Source organism: Parasteatoda tepidariorum, chromosome 7, assembly GCF_043381705.1.
Source record: "Parasteatoda tepidariorum isolate YZ-2023 chromosome 7, CAS_Ptep_4.0, whole genome shotgun sequence".
Classification (NCBI taxonomy): domain Eukaryota; kingdom Metazoa; phylum Arthropoda; class Arachnida; order Araneae; family Theridiidae; genus Parasteatoda; species Parasteatoda tepidariorum.
In genome coordinates, this window is record NC_092210.1 from 46,074,935 (window position 1) to 46,097,356 (window position 22,422).

The 22,422-nt window shown below is 30.5% G+C and overlaps 1 protein-coding gene across 4 annotated transcripts in view; it reads left to right on the forward strand.

Annotated features, from left to right (window-relative positions):
* Nucleotides 1-213: 213 nt before the first annotated feature.
* The window catches only part of LOC107451272 (fatty acid synthase), an 87,334-nt gene continuing 65,125 nt past the window's right edge, over nt 214-22,422 (forward strand). For 2 of the 4 annotated variants that reach the window (XM_016067319.3, XM_071183369.1), the window contains exons 1-7: nt 214-332; nt 4,045-4,221; nt 7,016-7,171; nt 10,179-10,346; nt 17,034-17,234; nt 18,511-18,633; nt 21,821-22,066. In XM_016067319.3, coding sequence (XP_015922805.1) covers nt 317-332; nt 4,045-4,221; nt 7,016-7,171; nt 10,179-10,346; nt 17,034-17,234; nt 18,511-18,633; nt 21,821-22,066 — 1,087 coding nt within the window. In that variant the 5' untranslated portion in view covers nt 214-316. The remainder of the gene's footprint in view (nt 333-4,044; nt 4,222-7,015; nt 7,172-10,178; nt 10,347-17,033; nt 17,235-18,510; nt 18,634-21,820; nt 22,067-22,422) is intronic. The other 2 variants (XM_071183367.1, XM_071183368.1) reach the window with 2 other exon arrangements.

The window sequence follows — 22,422 nt, forward strand, 5'->3', positions numbered from 1 at the left end:
ATATCCATAACCATTCATCTTTGACGCATTATTACGCACGTTATAAGAATGTTACACCTATTGACTCAATTATGTTTGGAAAAATATATAATTTGTATAAATAATAGCGTCAAATAATCATTGAAGAAAATAGAAATACAACACTTTCTTAATGACTGTAGTTATGCAACGCTTTAATTTCCTCTGGAGATTTACGTTAACAAAACCTAATTAAAAAGGAGGGGTATATGCAACACTGAAATTACGTCAGACTTTTCTCCTATAAATATTTTTACAAACTTTGAGACAAAGACAGGAAGAAATTAACTATTTTAACATGTTTCGGAACTTAGGTAAGTCACTTTTTATTGTAAATTTTAAAAATTAAGGATTATAAACTCTTCAACTTCAAATTTAAAATTTTTTACAGTATGGATTTAATTCTATAATAATAAAATGAGTAGTTTGTGTGTCTCTGTTAACTCCAGAACCATTTGTTTTATCATATTGAAGAGTGGTTCAAAGGGGGTAATTTTAGTTCCCGATCCTAAAAATCATTCAAAACTTTTGCTAAATTCATCGGGGAGATAAGTTTAAAAAATGTACTTTATTCATGGGTTTAAACCCAGTTATCTTTTCATATTTTATTTTTTCATATGGAAATTTAAAGAGTGGTTGAAAGGTGGTAATTTTAGATCCTGATTCTAAAAATCATTTAAAACTTTTATTTAAGTCATCCGGGAGATATGTTAGAAAAATGTACTTTTTTCATGGATTTAAAACCAGTTATTTATAAAAATTTAACTGCACCATTCTTCATTTTTTTAAGTAAATATCAGTGGTGTTTTTTTAGCTTATAGCTCTCATTAAAAAAAGAATTTTATTGCATGTTCTTTGATATTTAGTTGTTTTTTACCCTTTATATCAGTTAGACTCATTGATCAACGTGAATGTGGTAGCATACGTAGAATACTTCAGCGAAATGAAATTACTAAAGCTATCTGAAATCACGTGAAACCACGAAACCACTTTTAGCCTTTGTATCAGATAAACTCAATGATCAAATACAACATGCAACACCGCTGTCTTTTTCTGCGTTTAAAGTAAAATCTTCAAGAATTAATTACAGTTATTCGTCATTGAAATTTCTTTAATTTACGAAATCAATTATTGATAAATTTTTACGAAATGATTAAATAAAAAACAATTAAAACTACTTCTTTTGGATTTTATATTTTAGAACAAATACTATTCCCATAATCAAACAGATATTTTTTGTAACTGTTAGACTGTTTTTTCGAATTCAAAAATAGAAAAATATATTTTTGCTTCTAAATTTCAGCTCCAGAAAAAGTATATATGAAAGAGACATCGGTGTCCTATTTGCGGCATAGGGTTAAAAAGGCTTTTACATTAATAAAAAATTTTAAGTTAACGGTATTTGAAATTAAAAAATAAATTATATACTAAATTAATGAAATCTAGTACTAATATATTCAGGAAAATCATGAAAATCACAATTCAATTACTGAAGCCCTTAATGCTTAATTAAGGTACTCATTGCATCAAAAAAGATACTAATTGGAACAAAAAAAAATTATGTACTATGAAGTAAAATATTGCAGTAATACTACTAATTCCTTCAAAAGAAACATAAAAAATTGGAGCTAATAACGCTTAATTAATTTTGGTATTAGTCACTACACTGTAAAAAATTCCGGATCAAATTACCATATAAAGTACCAGCAGTTTGGGTGCGTCATCTGTAAAATTCATTTTACCGTTAAACCCATTTTTACCGTTAAATTTTATACCTCAATTTTTACAGCAATATTTATTTAATTCGAGTGATTCAGTGATTTTACAGTTAAAATTACCATATACGAAACTTTATGTCCTGTAACATATTCAGGTAAAAAGAACCAGCACCCTGATTGTCGATACTTTGTGCTGGTATTAGTGTAATCGGTGCAGTTTTAATAAGTTCAAGTACATTAATATAGGCACAATGTATTACATTGGTTTATTTAGTACCAATTGAAACTGAATCACTACTGTTCAGTTTTAATATGGAAAATGTGGAAAGAGATTTTAACGGCTCTTCAAGGGTAGTAAGCAGCTGTGAAAATTGTTTGGGGTAAAGTTTGCTTACAATGAGTGGACCTCAGCAAACGCTTCAATACAAATGTTTCCAATGATATTGAAACCAGTAAATCTTTTCTTCAGGGAAGTCAAAATCTTCCGAAGTTTGACTTATGACGTTTTGACTTTTTGAAGTTTTGATTGAAGTTTTGACAACTAAGAACTCATTTTGCATAATCTAAAAACATGAAATCACCGGGGAGGACAAAATATAATAATTAATAAAACATATTGGAATTATTTAAGCTTCGATCATTAATTGTGTTGATTATGTCTTTCAATTTTGTGCATAAATCCGTAGTTTTATTCAGTACCGATTTATTGATTTTTCGCCCTGTACTGAGAACCGGTTATCAGCTAATGTTAAATAAATTTTTAATTGGGTGACAGTTTAAAATAAAATAAAAATTCTACGTGGGGGTTAAGAAGGGATCTATTTCAAATATTGTACTCCACTTTCCCATGTATAAGAATACTATCCAAACCAAAATATAAAATTTAAATCTCCTAGATAAGCAAAATTTTTCCAGAATATCTTTTAAATAATTCTTCAGTTTTGAGTGTATTTATTTGCATTCATTTCAAGTGTTGAAACTTTTGCAATAGTTAATTTTAAAATATCCACAATAGGATTCACAATTATGGCGTTTGAAGAATCACAGAAAATATTTGGTACTAAATTAAGCCGAATATATTTGCTGACGTATATTTTTTAATTTTAATTAATTATACTTTCGTAATTGCAAAGTATTCTGATATGACCTCCCTTAATAGATATTTTTAGAATATACATTATACGCTCTTAAGGTATATTCAATTAAAAAATGAAGTCAAAAAAGTATGTACAATGGGTGAATAAAATTAACATTCAAATAGAAAAAAATAAAAAACTCGATAAAAAAATAGCATCGATTACTGCAAAAGATGTTGAAACTGAAAGCATGAAAACCGGTTTAATTGTTGGCAATAACAGATAAGGGAGAGGTGGGCTAGTGTGAACATTAATTAAAAATTTGCAAAGAAAAAAAATTTATATAATTTTTTATTCATGAAGTATTTTTAGCAATAATTTGTACGATTATCTGCTTTCCGGTTTATATCTGGTAGATTATATCTGGAAGAACGAAATATTTTCATTTTTCCATAATTAATATATTTTATTAAAAAAAAACGATTTTTGTTAACTCTAGTCCCACAACATGTGTACAAACTATGTGTACAAATATGAATACACACTATGTGTACAAACATGTGTACACACTATGTGCACAAACATGTGTACACACTATGTGTACTAGCATGTGTACAAACCACGGTAGTAGTGTGGACAGACTTAATAAATTATTAAATAACCATTTATTACAACCCAGAAAGGTATATTTATAAAGCCAAAACGACATCAATTTTAATCTAAACCTTATTGGTGAATAAATATTGACATACTTCAATCAAATTACTAACTAGCAATAGAGCTATGCTAAGAAAGACATGCCCCCTTATTTCCCTTTTGACAACTTACTATAAAAATCAACATTCACTGTTACCAATAACGTGATAAGTTATTGCATTTCATTTCATTTTTACTTCTTGTTATAATTTATTACGATTTCGAAACTTCTTCAAAGATAATGTCACAATGTACAAAGCATAATTCTCCAAAATCAGTCATCTCTAAATATGTACTCTAAATCAAAATAGTAATTTTACTACCGGTTTAACATTAAATACGCGTAATTGCTTATAGCGACGAGCTCGTTATAACGATAATTTAATCTGCTGTTATGAATTGTCGTTATAATGAACTTTCATTCACTTAAAAAATAATCTTGAACTTTAATTGATTCTTTGAGATGTTATTATCAGGTTTTGGGGGGAAATATAATAATTTTTTTAAATTATGTATGGTTTTTTTTCCTCTTGCAGTTGAGGAGTGTGAACAGGATTACCATGATTATTGTGTGGGAGATCTTAAACCTGATGACATTGTCATCAGTGGCATGGCAGGCCGTTTTCCAAGTTGTGATAACATAAAAGAACTCAAAGAGGGTATCTATGCAAAAAAGAAACTTGTATTTTATGATAACAAAAGATTTCCAAAAGGTATGCCCTTGAGTTGTGCAAATTTATTTATAATCTTACTCAAAACGGTATTTCTTGATAAAATTATGCCAAAATAAATGCAATATAGAGTAAATATTACATAGATTTAAACGATAATTGATATTTTTCTAATTGGTGATCTTAAAAGGTTGCTTAAAGAAATAGTCGCGACAAGGTGGATAGTAGGTGAAGCTAGGCAACAGTTAACGAGCGCCTGAGAAAAAGGGCAAGAAATTTTAATATTAAAAAAAAAATTCCTCCTATCGAATATACAAGTACTAAATATTCTTCAATTACAAAAATTAATTTTATTCTGCTAAAGTAAGAGCAAGGAAAATTAGTGTCTTTTTTAATTTCAACTCATAATGTATTGCTTACATTTTATGAATAACTCCTAATTTTAGTCATAACGTCACTTTGAAACCAAACCGTAGTAACTCAAAAAAGCAAGTCGTTCAGGAGAGCGATTTTTTTTCTACACTGTTGTATGTTAAAATTTGAAATGAAGTACGTAATATTGGGGAGGAAATTTTGAAGAACATCGTTGTATTTTGAAATAACTCTCCACTTTTGATAAAAGTTTTAGAGAAAAGTGTTGCAACTCAAAGTACCTTAACTTATTCCGAAATTACCACAAAATTATAAATGCTACAGGAATCAAGCCTAGTTCATTGAAAAATGCAAAAAAAACAAGTTTTTTTTAAATGTAAACTATTTTGCAATAGTCGCCATATCTTCGAGTCAACCTGCGGTGGAAATTCCTGAAAAGTTAGAAATCGCTCTCCTGAGAAACTTGCTTTTTTGAGTTACCACGGTTTAGTTTCAAAGCGACAATAAGTTGTAAGCAATGCTTTATTGCACATGAAATCGTACTTTCATTTTTATCGAAATCTTAATTTTTTTCAACAACTTATACTATGTTCTCTATATGCTTAATTTGGATTGTACTATTTTATGTAAAAATAAATTATGTAAAGCTTGCATTTCACATTAGTTCATGTTATTAGGTATCCTCTGGCATTTGAATAAAAAGCAGTGACGAATACTATGATGATAAGCTCATGGTATCTATTAGTAATTCAGAGGAATTTCCTTCAGCTTTATTTTATTAAAACTAGCTTGGATGTATGATTCTCTGCAACAAAAGCTGATACTGATTGCAGTAATTATTGCGGACTGCATAAAAAATACTGATAATGATTGCAACTTCGCATCTTCTGATTCGAGTATTTTACTAAATCAACGTAAAGTCATGAAACCTGCATGTATAACGATTTTTAATGGCGTAGATAATGATAAAATATCAAAATGGGGCAAATTTATCCAACACAATGCAACAATAAAGTAAGTAAAGTCACTTGGTGAGAAACTGAATAAACCACAAAATATAAATAAAGAGAAAGAAATATTAATTACCAATCAAATAATTAATCAAACTCTCAATTCATATTTCAAAGTGATATTAACTGGGCTTTAAACTGTAGCATGTCCCAGTACCATAATAATAGTTATGAAAAAATAAAGATATATAAATTTAGGATTTAAATAGAATTAAATAAATTAGGATTTTTAAGAAATTTAAAAAAAAATAAAGAAATATAAAATTCCTAGAAGGGTTAAATTGGCTTTTACAATGAAGATGGTACTAAAATTTACTCAAATGAATGAGTAGCGCTGAAAAAAACAAAAATATCCATATCAGTACCAGGGCTGAAGAGAAGTTAGAGAAGGGCTGGTTCAGTCCTAGCTCAAAACGGAAGCTACGATTCCTCACCTCATGACGTCACGCAGCACAGAGATCTCGAAAATCGTAAGTAAATGATATGAAAACTTACTGATATGAAAACTTACTGCATTTTCTTCTTTTCGTTATCAATAGCAAAATTCTAATAAAAGTTCTTAAAAGTCTAAGCGAAAAACAAAAAACATAATGCTTTTTATTCACAGCAGCATAAATTCTTATAATACATTTCCTAATTCATTTGATGTCTCCTTTATATTTTCCGAGGTAAAACATGAAAAATTACGTTTTCTCATTTTGTGCTTTATAATTCTTACTGGTCGCTATCGCGCAAGCTGATATTTGACTACTACTGTTAAATTTTTTCCAATCAGATGAGAAGAATATTGCCTCAAAATAAAAAGAATATGAAAAATAATGAATGCATTGAAATAAGTTTCAAAAAAAGAATACTAGTTAAATGATGAATAATTTATTTTTAAAGCGAGAAGTTGATGCGGCGCCGCCGTGACGTCACTGACTGAAATCAGATGCTCGGGACGGAACAAGTTTCTTCAATTGGAGAGATCCCTTTTAGCACTGTATCAGAACATTAACTTGAATTTCATATTTAAAAAACACAATACGTTTAACACCTAAACAATACTTTTGCAGTTATTAATTTTTTTTCAGTTCAGAATAAAATAAAATATTCTTTATTTAATCAAAATTAATTTTTACAAATACTTTTTATTCAACTCATGTTTTCAAAAAAATGTAAGTATTTACAAACACTATTACTCAGCTTCCTACAGGTATTTTCATTTTAACAGTAAATAAATTTTTTTTAAACAAAATATTTTCTCTGTAATTCGCAAATAAAATCTTTACTCAGTGAATAAAACTTAAGGAAATACAGTGTTAGATGAAACTATGGCGCCTGAGAGAAAATTGCAGGGCCTTGCAAATGTTGTTCTTAAAGTTTTCCCAGTTTTAAATTTAAGGTAAGAATGAAAATAGGGTAATGGAAAAAATATTTTAAACCTAAATTTATGTATTCCATACTATTTTAAGGTGTATATGATAATCCCGTTGGATCATCTGGATGTATAAGGAACTTGGATAAATTTGAAGTGGACTTCTTTAGTATGCCACACACATTAATAAATTCTATGGACCCAGGGTGCAGAAAACTGCTTGAAGTGACTTATGAGGCATTTGCCGATGCAGGTAAAATCACATTTAGCCTAACGTGGTTATCTGTTTGGATTAATAATATTAATAATAATTTAATTAAATAAATCTAGCAGGATCTTACGTAGCTCTTAGATGTAAACCATCTCCAAACTTTGAACGGATTTCCTTTCTTTTTTCATCGGTCTCAATGTGATGATCTTTTGAAGACTCGTCGAAGCCATAATGATACATTGTTTAGTGTGAAATTATGGGTGGGAACTGTAATAATTAACAGAAGATGCTGCTACAGTAAACATTGAACGGGGCATACTGTTGATACATCTATGTTTATTTTCAAGAAGAATTTTTTGTAAAACGCAGAATCTGACAGAGATGAGGAAAACAATTTTAAACCACCAAAATCTTTCCCCAATGCCTTACTTTATGTCGCCATGCAATGGGTACCAGCTCACTGTAGACTTCAAGGTAACGAAACTGCAGATTTCTTGGCCAAAGAAGCCGCCAAAATTCTTCAAATATCTCTTAAGCCAGTTCCTTTCAACACCGCAAAAAGGCTAATAAAAATCTCTCTTCGAACAACATTTGAGGCAAAACTTCAAGAAGCAAATAAAGATAAGGACTGGCTGGAAGGAATTAAAGATATTCCGTCATGGCCAAGAGAAAAATCTGTGGCCCTTTATCGCCTTGCCACTGGCCATGACTGTTTATCAAAACACCTGTACAGAATCAAAATCTTTTCAAGCCCCTTTTGTCTATTATGTAATCTGCAAGAAGAAAGGGACGCTAACAATCTGAGACGTTGCCCTGCACTTCCTCCTGGGCCCTTGTGGGAACGTTATTGGCGGGCGAGATACATTATTAGAGACCTAAAGACTCTTTCTTTTTTTGTTGCTCTTGCTTCCGTTTTTTGTTCTTTCTTTGTATTGTTCTCAGCTACAAATTTGTCATTCATGTCTGCCATTGGAAATAAAAATAAAAAATAAGAAAAACATCTTTACCAACTAAAAAGGAGATTTTTGATGAATTGCCAGCTTTTTTAAAAATCAATGAGAGTTTCACCATGTTGCAAATTAAGAAAAAGCCATTATAGATATGGAGTGAGCCTGTTTGCCTCTAAGTGCGCGCCAAATGGATACCAAGCTTCGAGCGCGAAAGCATATCAACTTTTGCAACGGCACAGTCTTCTTTTTGCTTGCTTTCTTACATCGTGTGAAATGAGGAAAACAATACTGATTGAATAAAGACTATTGTTTGGCTTCCATAAATATGCGTCAATGCAAATGTACGCCTTTCCGAAGAAACTGATGAACGAATAATAAACATCTTTTCTTGCAGAAGGTGTTCTTCTACAAAGAAGCAAAAATAAAAAATTTTTATTTAGCATTTGATTTGTTAATTGCATGTCAGCATAAGACACGCCTTTTTTAGTGGTCGGATCAAATCCAGTGCTTTTCAAACATATAGATGCTTCTTTTTCACGAACGAATGTTCTCCTTATTTATCGAAATAATGTTGCCAAGTCTAGAATTCCAGTAAGACTAAGAAACTATAACCCCATTTTTTTAGTAATTCTATGATATATATCGTAAAAGATAGCACGGATTAAGTCTCTGTCTGACGTGTTTAACTTTTAAAAGCTTTTATATAATTTTAAAAGCATATTTGTATAATTTGAAAATGAAATAAAACGGAACTCTATGCAGGTTGCGGATGATTACTAAAATCCTATACCGCAATGTGTATTTCGTGTCATTCAATCACATTCGCAGAGGTTTAATCAAGGTAAAAAATATACGCAAACGTATTCGAATTTAATTGTACAATATTTTATAAAGATAATAACTTATAGAAGATTCGAACATATTTTATAAAGAGAAATTTTGAAAAAAATGTTTTTTAAAAAAACAACAAATTAAAACAAAAATCTTTACTCATGGTTCATATGCATCATATTTAAAAGAGCTTAAACTCAGTTAACACACATGGGATATAAAACCTAAACTAAACATCAGGGAAAAAGACGTTAAAAACTTGGAAAAATTGAAATTTCAAGTTATTTGTGTTCTGTTTCAGAGAAATTTTATTAATGAAATAATGGATTATATTGAAACCTCTTGCCGCATTGATTTTTCAACGCCAATTGTCCAGCATGTCATTGTTAAAGAAATCTTTTATTTAAATTTGAAATATTTACTTATTTCACAGCTTAAATTGTTTTTTTTTTTTTTTTTTTTTTTTTTTTAAAAAAATACAGTATTGCTTTAATGCGAACTTTGATTTATTTTTTGAACAATGATCGTTAAAAGTTTTTCATTTTTTTTCAAGGCTTGAATGTGGTTAATATTAAACAGTCTTTTGTTTTCAATTATTTAAACTATTTATACTAATACGGTGGATTTGAAAGAGTATTAATATGCTAGTATATCATAATTTTTTATTCCACAACCAGGTAGCATGTAAGAACGACAATGCAGATGACTAGATGGCAGACAGATTAATATTTTATGTTTTTAAAATTTTATAGTTATTTTCAGTGATCCAATAATATTTTTGTCTTTCCTAAACTAATACATATTGCGTTGCTTTGCATATTATTTTTAGAATTATTGCTGCTAATAATGAAAGAAAACTCAGACGATTATTTTCCAGAAGTTTAATATGTTCCCTACTAAACGTTTTGATAGAAAGTCACATAAACGTTTTGATAAATCAAAAAAAGTGTTTTACGCAAGTATTCTTCACTTTTACAATTTTGCACGAAAAAAGTATTTTTTCAAGTTGTAAGAAAAATTCAAAAAGTAGTGAAAGTAACTTTTTAATTTTTTTTACTTATGTTAATACATTAATGCAGATTTTATTGAGAAAAAAAATTACATATGTTTTCACATACCAACAAGTTTAAAAATTTTATTTTTATCTTGAATAAGACATTTAAATATGATTGTGTAGAGAAAAAAAATCACATTCAATTTTAAATATTTGCCTATAGCCAACAAATGAAACTATTATCCGATTATAGACTCTCCATCTATAATTTCAGGTTATGATCTTCCGGGTGTATATGGTGCAAATATAGGTGTTTACAATGCAAACAGTTCGACCGATTTCTTTATTTTGGGTTATTGCCAGTCAGATTTACAGCATGAGGGATACTCTTGGACAAAATTTGTAAATGCCAATCGCATAACATATTTCTTTAATTTGCACGGTAAGTATACCAATTTATTTACAACTAAATGGATATCTGTTCTTAGTATGAGGTAAAAATAAATAATTAATTAATTAATCGGTGCTAACCAACAGTGAAAAATCATGCACCAAACTGATTGGTCGATAGTTCGGGGTTTTAATACGGAAAAAAATTGCAATCAAAGGATTTCGTTTTAAATGCTTTAGTAAGGCTTCAACATGACATACCTAAGTTTCCTCCTAGGGAGAGCTGGGCGTTTTCTCTAAGGTCAAAAAACGTGGCCTTAAATAGAGCATATTTGTGTTTGTTTGTTTTTCCCAGTTATCTCACAAACAAAGCTCTGTATTGAAGAAGTATAAATTTTAGATCGGTAAATTTTGCAAACTTTCCCAAAATGATATATTTTAATTCAAATATGCTTACTTGACCTATTGTGAAAGTTAACCTAAATTGACAACTTTTTAAGTATATATCATTTTTTGCTAGACTTAAAGCTGAAAATGAAGTTAAAAAAAACATTTCGTTAAAACTATCGTTTGGATAAAGGCTACTTAATCTATGTTTTTTATTATTTAAATTTATTTCTCAACTCCTCATGTTTCACAAAGTACAACATGAGACTTACAGATGTGAGTGGACAAAGTACAATTTTAAATTAAAAAGAAATAGAAGAAAATTTGAAGTTTAAATTGGAAACAAAATTGCGTAAAATATTTAAGTTTTAAATGCATTTAACAATCAAGAACTAAACAGGTAGTCACAAAAAAAAGAAGAAGAAAAAACTGATTGTCTCAATTTTGTATTTTAAGTTTTTTCTTTGACTTGAATATAAATTAAATAAAAGATAATGTGTTCTAGAGTTTCAACATTCTGACCACAGGAGCAAAGATTACAGTTCACTAAATTAGAGCCGTGATAGCTCAGGGGATAGAGAGCTCACTTCCCAATGACGTGAACCGGGTTCGAATCCCTGCGATTGGAATCCCTCACCCGGCTCGTACTGACAACAGTGCTGACGTGGCAGAAGGTGCAGTGATACGGTGGTAGATGGATCATGGGTTAGAACCCCCTTGCTATCAGGCTAACCGAGGAAGGTTTTCGGGGTTGTCCTCTTCATGTAATGCAAATGCGAGTAAGTTCCATCAAAAAGTCCTCCACGAAGGCAAATCTCCCTCAATACTTGGTCTAAAAGTTCCCTTGCCTTCTGGATTGGATTTGAAATTACAATTATACGGAGTTGAACATTCTTAGTCGTAAGCCCAAAATTAGGTTGGCTGTTCAACGGCAGTAGTAAAATAAAATTCATTAAATTAAACCTGAACAAACAGCTGTTAAAATTTCCATGTCCTGTAAGAATCTGTGTTAATTTCAGTAAAATATTTCCTACGCTCCGACAGCTGAAAAATAGTTGGGAAATTTTTTTTTTGTCCACACTGCTTTTGGTGAAGCTAAGAATTAAGTATTTCAGTCCAAAACAGTTTTTTCCCACGTTACATGTTTTCAGTGTGACAACGAGACAGACATCGGAAGATCAATATCAAAGAAAGTCGCGTATTGGTAAACTGGTCCGCTTCATCATTACCGAGATCAAACATAAGAAAAATGAGCCCCAAAGAGCCAAAAGAGCCACCGTATAAGGCCCCAAACATAAGAAAAATGAACGTCAGCGTTACAATCGTGGTCCTCTATGGCGCTCGAGGTTACCATATATATTGCGATTATCCCCCCCCCCCACATTAAAATAACCATTGATCTTAAAGCTTGACCTGAAAATATGCCTTTGTAGATTGATGAAACTTTCTAGAAAATAACGAACTACATCATCACAGATTATATACAAAAGCTGAAAATTTATAGTTTCTGCTGCATTAGGTACTCTGAAGTTGACTTAACTGGATTGCTGCAAACCAGAACGTTTTAACTCTACACATTGTACACATTTTCAGTAAAATGACGGGCAAGTACCTAAATATATTCAAAATTTCATCAGCAGTTAAAATCATCACCAAATATTAATCAGCTCTTTTATATCCTACTCTGAAGTTGACTCAATTGGATTGCTGCAAACCAGAAAGTTTTAACTCTACACATTGTATAAGTGTTTATTAAAATGACATGCAAGTATCTAAATATGCCAGAAATTTCATCAGCACTTAAAATCATCACCAAATATTAATCAGTCCCTTTATATCAGTGTTTCTTAACCTTTTTGATATAATGGACCCCCTTTAAAATTTTTTAAGAAGTCACGGACCACTCTCCTGTGAAAACATTTATTGCAAAAACCATCCATTATTAGAAAACATCTATATTATATAAAACGCTAATACGTACGTATGCATGTATGTATCAATAAAACCGATGATATTTCTTTTCTCGCGCTGGCAACAGTTTTCATTTTTAATTGATTGGATTCGGCGCGCAAGAGCACGTAGTGAGCAACCAGATAACAATAACCAGAGTGAGCATTATCAGGTTGTTCAATTCAGATTCATGCACTAAAAACATGACAATATTTAATTTAAACTCAATTAGGAATTAATTAATTAATTGAAGTGAGAATGCTTTAAAAGGCCGCTGTTGAATTGATATTTTTCTACTGGGAGCTACCTAAACGTCTAAAAAACGTTTAAGTGTTTGTATTGAATGCATTGAATTTTTTTATATTTCGCGTTTATTTATGCATTGAATTTTCACGCTTTAAAATGCAGAATATTAGTGAAGCAATATTTGATAATTTATTTTGCTAATATGTTTCGTATTTAGCTAATGTTTTGATTTTTTCACCATGTACAATCTAAATAGCTAACATACTTTTTTAAAAGCCAATAAGAACATTGGTAGAATTCTTCTACATAAGTACAATACTATGTCTTTGATGATAAAATACTATGTCTTTGATGATAATATATTATGCCTTTGTGCTAGAACATTGTGTTCATTGGCGAGCGAGCGCGGCGTGAACCACATAGGATTGCGTAGCAATTCTCAGGGGTTGGCTAGCGTTAGCGAGCAGGGGGCGGATCCTCCTAGTTTAATTTTATTATTTTAATAGTATACAAAGTTTTTATAATTAAAATTTTTAATGTGAAGGTTGCTGCTGCTTTTCCTTAATCAACAAATTGAATTGGGGGATAGTTTTCAACAAAGCAACGCGCATATCTTGTTCAACATTCAATCGATTTCGATGTTTTGTTTTTATTGTCACGAGTGTCGAAAATACCGCTTCGCAAAGATACACCGTAGCAAACGGAATTATAGCTGCCATAGATCGCTTTACAGGCAATGGGTAGGCTTCCAAACGTTTTAAAAATTAGGAGTAGTTAGCGGACCCCCAAAATAAGACTCATGGACCCCTTAGGGATTCATAAACCACAGGTTAAGAAACCCTGCTTTATATAGATCATTGAATTATCTAATAAAAGTGGTAATCAATATCGGCTTAACTCAAATGCTAAATCATAAAATTTGCTACCACACTAAATGTTGGAGAGAAAAAAATTGACAGAACCACACATTCTTTAGGTCACATCTTCAATTCAGACATAGATCTGAAAGTGAAAGAGGTTTTATCCATGGAACTGCACAGGGACCGAACAGAGGACTTTCGATTCCACAGATTTTACGAGCATGTATATAGCATGTACTCGATGGGTTTAAGCGGAGTCGAGAATCGAACCCTAGCTCCTCCGGATCGGAGTTCGATTCTCTAACCTCTGGGCTATCACGGCCCACGTTTCCTTATCTTATAATTTATTTTGTACATCTCTTATAATGTATTTTTTGAAATTATATTTATATTTAAAAATCATCATTAAAATCATGCGATATGGCCAACAATCTTGCAGCTTCCTATTTATAAGTTTTGCATAATTTGTCAAAATGAGTTCAGTACTTATTAGTTATATAGGAGATATTTACCATATTTTTGTACACACATCTTATGTTATAATATCAGTTTGGAGTAATCGGATTGTTATGTCGAGCTTTTACTATATTAATATTCCACAACTGGTAGTTTTGATATTTAAAATGAAAAATCATTTTCTTTTAATCGTAATCTGTCTTCCCTTAAGTTTTGTTTGAAATAACGATATTTAACTGAGTAGAATATCACGTTGATAATAAAAATTGTCAAAGAGACATCAAAGAACCCTATTAAAAGTACCATTTTTTGGTGAGGATGTAGTAATCTTTTTTTTTTTTTTTTTTTTTTTTTTTTTTTTTTTTTTTTTTTTTTGAAAAAAATCTTTCACGTCGCGTCTTTTGACCTACGCTGACCTCGTCATAGGGTGTACTGAGAATTGTGAAATCAGGATATATTTTTTTAGTGGAAAAAAGTGTTTTCAAAGCATCAAGAAAACAGCCGTAAAAAATAGGATTGGAAAAATATTTCATACTTCATTTCAGTATTAACTTTGGTAAAAAAGAAATTTGTTTAAAAAGGTGATAATTTTAGCCAAATCTTACAATAGGTCAAGGGAGCATTTAACTAAAATATATCATTTAGCTATTCACTTTAGGCGATTAGGCGACAACTTTCATATTTACACTTTTTCAATACAAAGCGTTGTCTGCTAAATAACTTGTGAAAAAAATACACTATTTGTAGGACATTTTTTTTTACTTTTTTCTTTTTTTTTACTTATTAGCTGAGGAAGCAAACAAAAACTTAAACAAAATGTATCATATTGGATACTCATCTTACGTGAAATTCACCGATCCACAACTTTTGTATTTACACTCTTATAATACGTAACTTTGTGAAATATCTGGAAAGAAATCACAATACACCTTATTTCAGGTCAGAGTTTTTGACCTAGAGGGCACCACTCACCTATTTGTAGAGGGAAAATTCAGCAGCAACATCACCAAATCAATTAAAATAAACACAAAAAAAAAACCTTTGCGGGCTACTTTTTGCGAATAGGGCTTGCTTTTGCTCCCTCACTGCTTCACAAATAATAGATTAGGGGGAAGTAAGTCCAACTTTTTTTCCCTTGGTATTGTTTGTTATTCTTTCCAGTGACTTTAAATTAGTAGCTAAGCAAAGCACGTTTTTTGAAATTTTTTCAAGTACTTTACTTTCTGGTGACCATAAGAAATTTATTGCCACAGTACCTATATTTGGTATCTTGATATTAAAACTAAGTACCCTTTATAAGTACAATTGGTACCTATTAAAAAAAGTACTTAATACCACAATACAAATAGTACCTATTACCAAAATCATTTAAGCACCATTGGCATCAAGATACCACGGCGAATTTTTTCGGCTTTCTGAAAGTACCCTTTCTCTTTTGATTTCGCATCTTAGTACAAACTTTTTTCTGTTTTTAATAGTATTATAGTTGATTTTAAATTGCTTAGTTTCATTAAAATATGTTTCGAATGCGTAACTATAGATAAATAAAGCAGAAGTACTTATGTAACACTGGGAATACTAATTTAGTGACTGACGTAGTCTGCAACTAAACCTTCGCGTTGAAAATTGAGTTTATATCACAAAATGAATAAATAAAGTATTAAAGTGCGTGAAATTAACTCTTTTCTCGATAAATTACAGCTTTAAGCTAACAAGCATCACTGATCTTTTCTTAAAAACATTTAAATTTGCAAAATCATTAGAAGTTCAATTTAAAACAATGGCGGATGAAAAAAACAATGAGGAAAAATGTCATCTTTCAAATCCCTCTCCTAAACAGTTTAGTTGAATTTTCTAAACAATTTTTGGGATCTGTAGAAATACTTTACTCTCTCAATCCTCTCTCGACTGGTGTCTAAATTTTTTGACCCTAGCACAAGCAGTTAAGGAGTCAACAGAGGGACGAATTTCTTTTATTTTCATAGATTATTTTTTTCATTAGAAATAAATTTTTAAACTGGAAGAAAGAACTCTTATCTAATAAAGAAAAAAAAATTTTTAAATCTGTAATAAAAATGATTCAAAAAACTATACTATTTTTGTCTTTCAAGCTCATAGTAATAACTAAGAATTCATTCTAATAATACTGGATCATAGTAGATTTCTCAAATAAAGAATAAGATTAAGAGAATAAAATTTCTATTTGAAAAAAAAAGTATAGCACATTTCCTTGCTATTTTAAACGTGTCTTAGGATTGAATGAATTGCGATTGCAAAGCAATGCGAAGGAAATTTTTAAACCTTCATAAAATTATAGCCATTTCTCTAATTAACAGAAGGCGATTTCCAAATCCAGGGACCTTTAACGACCCACTCTCGTGTTTGAATGTCTTTTAGGAACTGAATTACCATTCAATTTAATAAATATTTTGAGAATTTAAAGCATCTTCATCCGATCTTATGATTCCTTCCTACGATATACGATTCTGGATAAGTATATGTGGATCATATGTCATGAAAGAGAATAACTATATGATGTATGTGAAAAAAGTGCGCACTCTTCTTCTGAAAATGAAATTGTGAACTTATCGTCGCAAGAAGCTTTCGCTCCATGTACATTTTGTAAACAGTTTCATTCTTTTGTTCTTTTTCTGCTTGTCATTCTTTTCTCTTTTTCCTTTGGTTATTCGTGATGTTCTTCCTTGGCCATTCTACAGAAATAGTAATAAAATTGACTGCAACGAAGTTTTAGATGGAAGTAATATATAATTACTATATATGTCATAGGTCCTCAGTTAGGTCACTTGAGCTGAAGTACCTATTTTTAAAATATATTTTAGGTCCAAGCATGGTGATAGATACATCCTGTTCTTCTTCATTAGCAGCATTCTATGCAGCTTACACCGATTTAAAAGATGGTAAAATAGATGGAGCAATTGTTAACAGCTGTCAAATTAATTTGCTTCCGCAAAATCTTCATCTTATGATAAAGGCTGGCATAATTTCCACTTCAGGTATTTGCGCTCCATTTGATGAGGATGGTAAGAACTTATTTCTTTATTTGCATAGTTTATGTCAAACTAGGGATTCTTAAATTTTCACTTTTATTAACTTTTAACTTATATGTACGGAAAGACTTTTTTCTATGGTTGTGTAAGCTGCAAATTTATACTTCTGTGGTATTAGTAAATTTTGGGATAGGTTGGTCATAAAAATCAACAATTTATATTTACAAATAATTTAGGCTCAGTTGTAGATAGAGTCCTTACACTGTATTTATTCACTTTATTTATATTTTTCCTTCGCTTTTTCAATTTATTTAATTAATTTTGAAATCGTTTATGCTATTTTTAATAATTTTAAAACAAGTTTTTATTACAAAAAAATATGTAAACAAATAGAAAATTAAGGATTTTTAATTAACTATTAAGCTGACAAACGCTCTCCCAAAACTAAAAGACTAGTATTAAAATTTCTAAGAGGATATTTGAAAAATCTTTGCTCCAAGTTAATATTCTGAGAACAGAAATCCCTAGCAGAGGTTCTCCAACAGAAATATATACTTAAAATAATTGGAGCGGTAAAAAGTGAGTATTTAGACTCTCGTGTGAAAACTTAACTACCAGCTTTTTATGTTTTGGCATGACGCTAGTTAGCTTACAAATATAAAACTTTATTCGTCTTTAATAAACTGGTTGGTTATCTACTAATTTACGAGGAAAACTATGCAAGGGAAATAGACCTTAAATAAAGCTATACAACATGAAAAGTGAAAAAAAAATAAAGTGGTTCTGAACAGACATGTTTTATCGTCAATTCTAATTGTGAAAAACGTTCAAAATAAAGAACGTTCTAATAATGAAGATTCTAGTAATGAAGAACATTCGAAATTGAACAGTTCCAAGATCGTAAGGACCACCCATTTGTGCAGAAAACTAATGACCGCTTTGATATATTATTGTTGACTATAAGCATTAACCATGTGACACAGCGAATGCCTTAAACAAGCATGCATCATATGTAGTAAACAAGCATGCATCATATAAAAATTGCGTTCAGAACCTTCTTCAGTGTGGATAAACGGTCTCTGTTTCCTCTACGTCAGGTCGAAACGATAGCGTTTGTGCGCTTGAAGCCTTTAACACTTAAACCTGAAAATAATCATTATTTATAACAATTGATAAGTCATTAGAAAACTATGATTTTTTTTCTAATTCGTTTGGTTTTATCGTTTTGGCTCTTATAACGAGATTCTTATATGGTATGAGTTGTGATATAAGGAGTATAAACATTCTAATATAATTATTGTTTACTTAGCTGATGGCACGATAAGAAGTGATGGTGTAGCTGCTATTTTTTTGCAAAGGGCTTCTATGGCCAGACGGGCTTACGCAACTGTTCTCGGCACTGAATATTTCACATCCGGATTCGTTAGTGAAGGTAACAAAAACTCCTCCACTGCATTTAATAAGAAAAGTAACTTTCAAAAGGAACTTTAAGAACATTCTCCGTCTATAAGGTATTAAGTATATTTTCTTTTCTTTCTGTCTTTAATGATGGAATCTTGCAATTACAGTTATGACTACTCTTTACTGGCTAGAGTAATCAAAATTTAACTGGCAAAATTTGCAATACATTCTTTATCATTTCCTTATCAATGAAGGCAGAATTTATTCCTCAAACTTTAAAACAATTTGACACTAGTTAGAATACTTTATTGACTTTACTTCAATGATAAATTATTATACAAGTCCTCTCCATTTTTTGATAGTTACAAGTAAAATTTCTCCCGTATTATTGCCAAAGAGAACTTATCATCAATAAAAACGCGAACTATTTAAAATTAGTTAAAGATATATAAGTTTTAGCCTATTTTCGTTTGTTTTTGCTATTGAGAAGCAAACGTCAATCAAAATTCTGACCAATTTCCGACTTGGTAAGAAGCTCAAAATGTAGCTGCATTTTAGTGCTTGACAATAAGGCCAATTTCAAGTTTTTTTTATAATAAGAAGCAGTAATTATCGTTACATTATCATCGAATAGAAATTATCGAGCAAATAAATTTTGACCACAATTCAATTAGCCCGAAAGATCACTTTTCAGCTGGAGCTCTATTTCTGATAACAATGCATGTTTCAATGGTTTTCTATTCCCCCACAAAATTTATTGCTATAATATGTTCAAATGAAGTTGATCACCTGTCAAAATATCGAGCATTTTTCTAACAACTCATTTCCTATTTTCGAGTGGTGAAAGAGCAATTGACAGTCTTTTTTTATCGCAGAAAACGGAATTTATCGTTATATCGCCACATCAATACTATCATTGTAGACATGAAAAAGCCACTCACAGCGTGGTGATTCAGCAAAAAATGTGGCGGCTTAAATTAAACAAACAACCCGCCACTTTTGGCCATAATTTTTTTTGGAAATCGTTTAACGATAATAGTACAACAATGCAGAAAAAGACTCTGGAAAACAATTTTTTTTTTTAAATGTCCAATGTTTCCATTTAAAATTTCGATTATTCAGAATCCATCAATCTGCTGCGAAAAGATTCATGTGGAAGGAGAATTTCTTAACAATTCATATATATCAAGGTTGTAATGTATACATTAAATGTATTTTGCCCTCCCAAATATTTTTAAATACATTTCTTTAAATATAGTATGTTTAACTAAATTTTGTCACATATTTATATTATTTTTATTGATGAATTAAATTTTCATAGCCATAAATCATTTCTAATATTAATTTTTATTAAAAACATAATTTAATTCAAGCGAAAAAAAATTTGCAAAAAAAAGCTAATAAAGGAAAAAGACCTATCGTTATCTGTCACTGACTCATTTGAGAAAAAGTGGGTTCTAAATAATTAGAGTTTCCAGGCCACTAGCCACTAATTGGAAATTTTAAATTTTCAGGTTCAGTTCGTTGAGAAATTTTGATTACATTGCGAATAAAGTGATAAAAATTTAATTGAAGCTTTTAATCTCTTTACAATAAAAGTTTTAATTGTTTTCCAACAGTAACAATAAGAATTCTTTCATATTATCGCCGAACTGAATTTATTATCAATCAAAATACTGAGTAGTTAAAGAGCAGCCTGAACTCTTAACCATAATGTCAATGATACAAGGTACTCCTGAACGCTGCAAAAAGCATCTATTGCATTTTTTTCTCTCAACAGAGGTTATCGTCAATTAAAATTCTCTTTGACAATTTGGTTGAATGGTTCTTGCAAGGAATAAATGTTTACAAATAAGTCGTTTCAGGCAATTTTTGCACTCTAAAGAGTTTCAAAATTCATATGTTTATTTTTTCCAAAAGACTTTGATATAAATTGACCTTATTGCGAGCTTTGATGGTTCGCAACGCATGAAATAACTGCATTGTAAACCACACAATGCGATCAGCCAAACCCTGTAGTAATTCCTGGTGGAATATTGAATGTTCGCTTTCAATATGAACAATATATTCAATATATGAATGTTGAAGCTCTAAACTTGCGTGACTTCTCTTCTCTAATGCTCTGATTAACTCTATTTAAGCTTACTATTATTTGATGTTAATAAACAATGTCTTATAATTCGAAGTAAATGATTTCTTCAGGCGCGTCCCTTGAGAAAGAATGAGGTGTTTTTAAGGTTGTTTTGTGGTTGACAGATGTAAAATACACTTCAGGTAGAAAATAAGGCTATGTTTTGCACCAAAAATTACTTCGATAATAAACCTCAAATTCAACCTCAATTACACATTACAAAATATACCTTCATATATAACACAAAAATAATTTTAGTTTAGATCGAGTGCAATTATTCACACCTCAAATATGCGTATTTGCTTGAAGTGTGGAAAAAATAATTCGTACGCCTCGAAAACAACATCCCTAAGCCGGGTTGCTCTAAAGTAGATTTCCATTAACCACAAAACAACCTTAAGTGTGAATGAAGCAACTTCATACACCTGGATTATATACCTTGGGAGTTTGATATCTTATGGTTGTTTCTGAAATCAACTTCGACTAAACTTCAAATCAACCATGACACCTCAAAACAACTTCAAATAAACCTCAAAAATACATTAAATTTCTGTAAGGATTACCATAAGCCTGATTAGTGAGCCAGTTTTAGTATTTCAAGCTTAAGTGACAAATGATAGTCATGATTATTTCATGCACCTGACAACACTCAATGAATCAAGGTGAACACAGCAAAAAGATTCATACTGAAAAAATAAAAGAAAAACCTGATTGATTGCCAAGAGTAACAGAAACGATTAAAATCAAAAGACAGAAAGATAATTAGAAACTCTTTCAAATTTCATCGGGGAACTAAATTCATTTTGGTCTTTCATCGTGGTTGAAAAAGTCGTATGATTTTGAAAGTGTTTCTTTGTTGCCTAAAAAATAATTTGAGACCCTTCGCTACGCAGTGTGTTCGTGTTTCTCAAGAGTTTTTCTCGCTTCAATATTAATTTGCAACGCGACTGATAGTGTAGAAATATTTGACTTCATTCGAGGCGAGGATTCTTAATACTTAATAAGAGTGGTTTTTAAATATTGATTGACACTAAATATTGATTGCGGTGATTAAAAAAGATACTTTAGGTGAAATATATAAAAGTAGGTGTTCTTTTAGGGTTGACCGTTCCTTCTCTGACGATGCAGGAAAATATGAACAAACTTGTTTTGAAAAAAAGTGGATTACATTCTGATCAAGTTGACTACATTGAAGCCAACGGTACTGGTTCAGTGGTTGGAGATGAAAAAGAACTGAAATCCATAGAAACAGTTTATTGTACAAGTACTAGAAAGAAGCCTATCCATATAGGATCAGTGAAGGGTAATATTGGGCACACTGAATCAACCGCTGGCAAGTATCTAAATTATAATATGACAGTAAAAAATTCATTACCTGTCTTGACTTTCATAAATCCAAAAAAAAAATAATATTTTGTTACTAGTTTTGCATTTTATTAAATTCAATTTAACATATTTATCAAACAACAAGCATTTTTTAAACCTAGCCATTATAGCAATGACATAAATATTTGTCTTAAAGTTCATTCCGTAACTTATAAAAGGGACGGTAAATATTTTTGTAAATGAAAATCAAATCTAGGATGTAAGTAAAGTTTTCAGGTACGCCGCAAGTTGCTATTCGAGTGAGAAAAGATGCTACAATACTTTACTTATTCGTTTATATATATATATATCAAAAACTTAAAC